We start from the raw sequence: 6877 nt of genomic DNA on the forward strand, positions 1-6877 counted from the left end.
GCCAAGCATGCTTAAGTATAATAAAGGCTTTTAAAATGATTAGCAGGTTTACTCTTTGATCTGGCAAGCTAACCAACTTTCAGCACCCAAGAGAAAAAAATACAATGAGGGAAAAGCTTTATATAAATATTGCACATACCAAAGCAAAAGGCTTATTACATTGGAACAATGCACTCCTGTTTAAACCAATACCAAGCATAAAGGAAAAAGGAGAGAGATCTTTCTCTGGAAGTTATTTATATGTTAACGCATAACTTCACAGCACGTTTGTGTGGAATTCTCTCCTCACAAAGGCTACTTGGAAGGTCCCTCACTGGCACCGGCTCCTTCACGCACATGTTCACGTTCTCAGGAGGGCTGGGAGTATCCATCTCTCTCTGTCTGAAGACATGAGTCTGCTTTCCAAATTTGCCTCAGTTTTGAGCCGCACTACTGCCAAGTGCTGACCACAGGCATGCACTCCAATCAGCATTATGGTCCTGAGACAGAGCAGTAATGGCTGCTGTAAGTAAATGCCGCTTCTTATGCGAGGAAACTTTCACCTCTGAAAACATTCCTAACTTCTCATCAACTTCAACTCCAACGACGCCTGTGAAAATACTTTGTGTAACATAAGAGGATCACGCTAAATCTAGTCCTACAAGAAAAGGAGACGTACACTTCAGAAGTCATAAATCCCTCACCTAATTCATAGCTTTATTTCCCTTTTGGTTCATTCCCAGTAGAGCGGGAACTGCAACAGCAATACCCCAATCGTCATTCGGAAAGCACTAGCAGGGTCCAACCAGAACTGACAGCAGGAGGATTAATCTGCCTTCAAAGAGAGACCCGATAACACCCAACGCTGCCGAAATCCCCACGGCAGGAGCGAAGACCCCTGGTCCCGCCGCCTCCGTCCCATCAGAGACCCCGGGGCCCGGGCGCAGGGGCGGGCAGGCTCCACACCTCGGTCTCGCTGAGGCTTTCGCAGCTACGTCAACACTGTGAACAAACCTCGAAGCAGAGGAGGAAGTTTTAGTAGGCGGGGGAGGGAGAGACACAAGCATACATGCGAGAGATGAGGGGTGGGAAGGATGGACGGGCGGACAAACGGACGAAGGGGCCGCTATTTAACTCTCCGAGCGGGAGTCTTGCGTTTCAATCCCAGCACCGTTAAACAGTATTAAGAGTCCTCGCTTCCTTGAGCTACTTTATAAACTTTTAGCTTAACTTGCAAACCTGAAGTTTTTTCGAACCGTGAATGGGTTTTCCTTGAGAAGCTGAAAGCTGACTTACGTGGGGCTTTTCAGACCTAAACGCCTCTACGATTCCGCGATTTTACCTGCCTGAAGGAGCACAGTTACCCCCTGTCTATGCAAGCAAGCTGGCCAGCATAAGCACAGGAGAAGGGGACCGAGCCATGAGTTAGGACCCCAGTGTATATACGCGTACCTCGAGTCAGCCATCCTCCTTGCAAAACTCGCTTCAAAACCTTCCCCTTTTCCCATGTAAAAAACAAAACCAAAACTTAACAACAACAAAACCACAAGGCGAAGCAGGCACAAGCGCACGAACAGGTAGGGAGCCAAGGCAGGAGGGCGCGGAAAGCCGCCGACTCCCGAGCGCCACGCCGGGCAGTCCCGGGGCTCAGCCGGGGGCGCGGCCGCGCAGCCGGGGCTGGGGCTGGCGCTGGGGCTAGCGCTGGCCGAGGCCCCGCTGGCCCGCTGGCCCGCCGGGCAGAGCAGCCGCGGCGGCACCGGGGCACCCCCGAGCCAATCGCCGGAAAGTTCCCCCGGCGCCCAGGGCCGGCGCCCTCTTACCCTTAGTCCAGTCACCCACTTGCTTCGGGCTCCACCTGGTCACCGGCTCCATGGCGGGCTCAGCCCCTCCAGCAGCAGCCCCCACGACCGACCCGCAGCCAGGCTCCTCCGGCCGCGGACTCGCCCCCCGCCACTCTCCCATCCCGGCGGCGGCCGCTCCGGCCGCCCCCTCCCGGTCCCCTCCTCCCGCCGGCCCGGGCCGCGGCCCGCCCCGCTGGCCGCTCGCCCCCCAAGTGCCTGTGACCCCGCCCGCCCCGAGCCGGCTCTTTGCTTGGGAAAGTGCCGAGGAGAAACTTCCTGGGCTTCCCGCTCCAACAGGTCCGGAGAGGAGCGGCGGTTCGGAAGCTTTCCCAGCATCCTGCCTGGGAGCGGCGGCCGACCCGTGTGGTGGAGCGGCGGCCGGGCGCTTCACCCCGCCTCAGTGGTGGCTCTGAGTCACAACCTTGTGGCAAGCTTAGCAGCAACTGAGGACTGCCTTCAACCACACTTGTCCCAGTGTTGGCATTTGGGGTTTTTATTTCTGAATCCCTCTCTTAAAGCGTCTTTGGGTGTGGAGGCCGTTTCACCGTAAGAGGTTACTTCTGCCATGCTGCTCTTGGCTGGGAGCTGTATTAAGCCATCAGCTGTATCTCAGGCTCGCTTTCCTCAAGGGAAATGTGTCACTGTGTCCTGTCTGCCTCCTGAAGCCCATGTAAGCTTCCACTGAAAGCTAGCCCCTGCTCAGAGATTAAAGGGCTGACTTCCAAACTGTGTACCCAGCACACCAACCTCCACCGTTCTGTACCACTGAGCATGTAACTCTGCCTACAACCACTTTTCCATTAACAAAGCAGCGACAGGAGACGTGGAGAAACCAGTTTTTATTGGGTCTATCACAATACTATCTGGTTCAGCAGCAAATTCCAGCCTGAAGCCCTTTTGTAACATGCACGAAGGTCTTACTGCTCCTCTTCCTCAGTGGGAAAAAACAGAGTAAACTCTGCTGTGACAATAAGACTGTGAAATTTTAACTTGGCAATATTAGAGACCGAGGAAGCAGCTGGGATTTCAGCCTTTCCAGTATCCCATTGTTTTCATCATTTCTCATCTCTATCCATCTGTTATCCCTACTCATGTACTTGAAATGTAAGCTCTTTGGGACAGCGGCTGTCAGTTTTGTGCATGGCTGTGCAGCACCCAGAGGTGCAGCACCCAGCTTTCCCACCATGGCACAAACAGCTGCCTTCTGACACACACACTGCTGCAGGCTCCTGCATGGAATCAGGAAGAGTTTTAATTCTAGTTCTAGTTTTGGGAATCAGTAGTTTAAAAAAAATTATCTCTTTGCATGTATATCTAAAAAATAATAATTTGTTCATTCTTTTTGTTACATAGTGATTGAAAGTGTAGTTTTAGTTCTTTATTATAAGGTCAACTCATTTTAGCTGATTTATTTATTTACTTTTTAGTTTGTGAAGTATAAAGCCTATCAGCTAACCTCTCTGCCTACTTGAAAGATTAAAATGCAATTCCTCACAGCTTTAATATTGGTACAACAACCAGAAGTTTCCTAATTCCTCATTGAACTGTGTGCCGTTCATGCTTAAAGAACACCCGAAAAGCAACTCTCCCCCCTCTTAGAGGCCTGAGTAAACAGATGGACCTTGCTATGTGCCCTGCTAATGGTTTCACAAGGGTTAATGTAACAACGCTTCAGTCTTAACTACACATGACACTTCCCAACAGTGCGGGCTGGAAAGCAAATGTCTCTCCCGGTTGGTGTTTGGAGCAGTCATCTGCTGTCATCCTTCTCTGTCACACATCTTGGGCCAGTCCCTCTGCCTGATTTGGATCAGATAAGTACCATATTTAGTGAGTAAGGCATGCTGAGATGGTCACTTGCTAGCAAATTGCCAATCCAACAATTCCATTATTAATTCTTAATATTTTTTGTAATTTTCTAAATGACAAATCCATTTATTTTTTTAAGCAAGACAACATTGCAGTGACTCTCTGTTCTTTTATTACATGATATCCTCCCATACCAACTGCTTTACAGCCTGCTCTGGACACATAAAATGGGACTGACTGGGGAAGGCAATGTGTCAATGGTTACTCAAAGGGATTTGCAGCCATATTGCTTACCTGTGCTACTTTTTCCAAACCCAGATTGCAACTGCCTTTGAGTTGATTTTTCTCGTGATTTCTTCATCTCGAACTTGTCTATTTGAGATGAGATTAACTAGTAGTCAATTGGAATAATGCAATTAGAAGTTCTGTTTACAGAATAAGGTATTTTTGTTAAAAAAAATACTCATTGACAAAAGCAATAATAATAAAAAAAAACCTCTGTCTGATTTCTAGCAACGCCAAATCAAAAAATAACACTGCTCCTTTGCAAGTCTTTAGATGCTCTGTGAGTTAGTTTTTCTTTTGTTACAATTTTATAGTGATAAAAGTGATTTGATAAGGAGATTCAGACCAATTGTTTGTTGATTCCCTATTTTGGTTTTTTTCCTTCTCTTTATTTCCTCTTTCAGGTCAGGTTTTCAAAGGGCTATCAGGCTAGTTTGCACGGGCAACCTGACAACACAGAGCTCACCATGGACCAGGATCATGGTTTCAGAGTCATAGATGCAGCACCCTGCACTTTCCCATCACCCCAGCAGAATGACAAAGTGTTCATAAATCCACAGCCATACCCTGTCAGGCTGGTAGAGGAAGTTACACAGTGTTTGTCACCTTCAGGTTTCTATCCTGGCAGCTGATTAACAAAAGGAGGTCAGATGATTCTTTATAACAGAAAGTCTGCTGGCATAAATTATCCTTTCAAGAAAAAAAAATTTTAAAAGTGTATTTGAATCATTGGAAAGACTTAGATTCATTTCAGCAGCTGGATTGACTCTAGTCTGGCTTAACACTGCATTTACCATTTTATTTAAACACAGTCTTGTTGACCCCTTTTCTTAGACCTTAGATTTCAATATCACCAGCTCATCGCATAGATCCAAATTTCGCTTGATAGATAGATGGTCACATTCTTGACAAAGTAACCAAAGTGGACAACAAATTTTAAACTAGCATGAGGGTGAGAGATTATGGTTGATCTAGCCCAAAACCTGCTGATACAGAGCAAACACACCAAAATTCCTTGAACAGTTTAGAGTTTAGTGAGTTTGGACTGGATTATCTCTTCACATCCATTGCTGCATGTGTCTCCTGGCTACTGCATTGCAGTCTGCCTGTTGCCAGACTTACTACCACCCACCAGAGCTATGGCCCAGGTCCCATGGCATTGTACATATTTGCACAGGCAGCAGCAGCACTGCACAGCTGCAGAGCTCCCTGCCTGCATGAACGCAGGTTTGAGTCTTAAGCCTCTTTCTCTGAGAGGTAACTGCTGTTACTCATCTCTAGAGGGATGAATAAACAAGTGTTTAGCCAAAGGTCACATACCAAGTTCAAAAAGTGTGGTTTCTGTTCAGGGCCACAAAAAGTTATTTTTATTACTGAATCAATTTTTTTAGAGGGGTCAGCATATTGCAGTTCATATTTTTGAGTGGAAGGGATGATTATGCTGTTTGGCAAAACATGGTCTAAGAAAGTTTTACATTACATTACATTTTCATTACATCATTCATGAAAGGCTTAAGATTTATTATTTAATATTAGCAGATGAAAGCTGTAAAAATTGACAAATTTAAAGTACGAGGAACAAAAGCCAGTATATGCTTGAAAATCCACCGTTTAACTCTATTGACAATCCACAGATGAGCAGTTAGGCCATCATCCCTGCCTTTTTGTAACTAACCATTCTTCAGAGTCCATCAGTACTACTTTCATTACAAAAGAATTTAAGATTTACATATGAATTTCCAAGCATTACTTTAGTCACACACACAGGGCACAGAAGTCAATAGGACGTTTTAGACAATAGCAAGAGAATTTTACCCCACATAACTAACTGAAAGCTTCCCAGTAAGGTCAGTGAGTACTAAAGTTCTTTTGGAAATTGCAACAGTTAACTTAACTGAGTCAGAGTGAGTCAGGTTCAGAACTGGGTTTGGTTCTATCAGCATGTAATTAAAAAATTCACACTAATGAAAAACTTTTGTTGCACAAGAATCAACACCCTACTTCTCTCCTTGATACTGGTATTGTTAGTGATGGATCTCTTCAATATATGACAGCGTGGGAGATCTTGATGTAGCCTGATGAGAGAAATAGGTCTGCCTAATCCTATTTTGAATACAATGTATTCAAAGGGAGTATTTTTCAGTGGATTGGGTAAGGAGAATAGCTGAGGGGGGTCTTCCTGGCTTGAGCACTTACTTTGGTAAAACAGTGTACTGGCCATGGCTTCCAACTGTGTGCTAGAGAGAATAGACTGACCAAGGTGTAGTGTCATTTGATGTAATACTCTAATGAATTCAGGATGATTTTGATAAAACAATTAAATTTCCCCTTCAGTAAAACAAAAACAGTAATTTCAGATCGGACTAAGTATATAAAAAGTCTTGCCCTAGATGAAATACTGGTTGCCAAGAAAAGGAAACATGAGAAAGGTATAAATTCAGGCCCCAGTGTTTGTGCTAGTTCCCTTGGTGACCTGGATCAAATATTTTAATCTCTGTATTTTCATCTCTTCACCAGACAAAGCTTAATAATCTTACATTGGTGACAAATACCCTACTTTTATTTACCCAATATATCTATCCTTTTGAAATAACTGAAATAGCTATAGTAATAAAAATAAATTGCCAGCTCAAGTTACTGAAAATACTTCTAAGCCCTGGAATATTTTTAGGTAGAAAGGAGTAAGAAAAAAATAGATGAAGAGACAGATGCAAAGAGTCAGATGCAAAGTGATTCTAATGACTTAGCTAAATTCATTTAACTTTATGTGTATCTACAGCTGGTCATAATACAACACATACTGAATAAAGAGGGCTATGGTTATGGTTGGTTTATCAGTAACCAAAGCTATGTTAAGAAGACCTCCATATATTGCTCTATTTATAATATCTCTATCAGATTTATTGTATATTTATTATTTTTCCCCATAATAAGGTTCCTGCACTACTTATTTCCTAAGAATA

At 44.6% G+C, this 6877-nt stretch overlaps 1 protein-coding gene across 2 annotated transcripts in view; it reads right to left on the minus strand.

The window, feature by feature from the left end:
- CNKSR3 (CNKSR family member 3) overlaps positions 1-1943 on the minus strand; it is a 57907-nt gene extending 55964 nt beyond the window's left edge. Inside the window, exon 1 of one of the 2 annotated variants that reach the window (XM_029962713.1) lies at positions 1800-1943. In XM_029962713.1, coding sequence (XP_029818573.1) covers positions 1800-1941 — 142 coding nt within the window. In that variant the 5' untranslated portion in view covers positions 1942-1943. Of the gene's footprint in view, positions 1-1431; positions 1493-1799 lie in introns of those variants that run through there. The other variant, XM_018078079.1, reaches the window with a different exon arrangement.
- Positions 1944-6877: the final 4934 nt, after the last annotated feature.

Source organism: Manacus vitellinus, unplaced genomic scaffold, assembly GCF_001715985.3.
Source record: "Manacus vitellinus isolate BGI_N305 unplaced genomic scaffold, ASM171598v3 scaffold_4_pilon, whole genome shotgun sequence".
NCBI classification, from domain to species: Eukaryota; Metazoa; Chordata; class Aves; order Passeriformes; family Pipridae; genus Manacus; species Manacus vitellinus.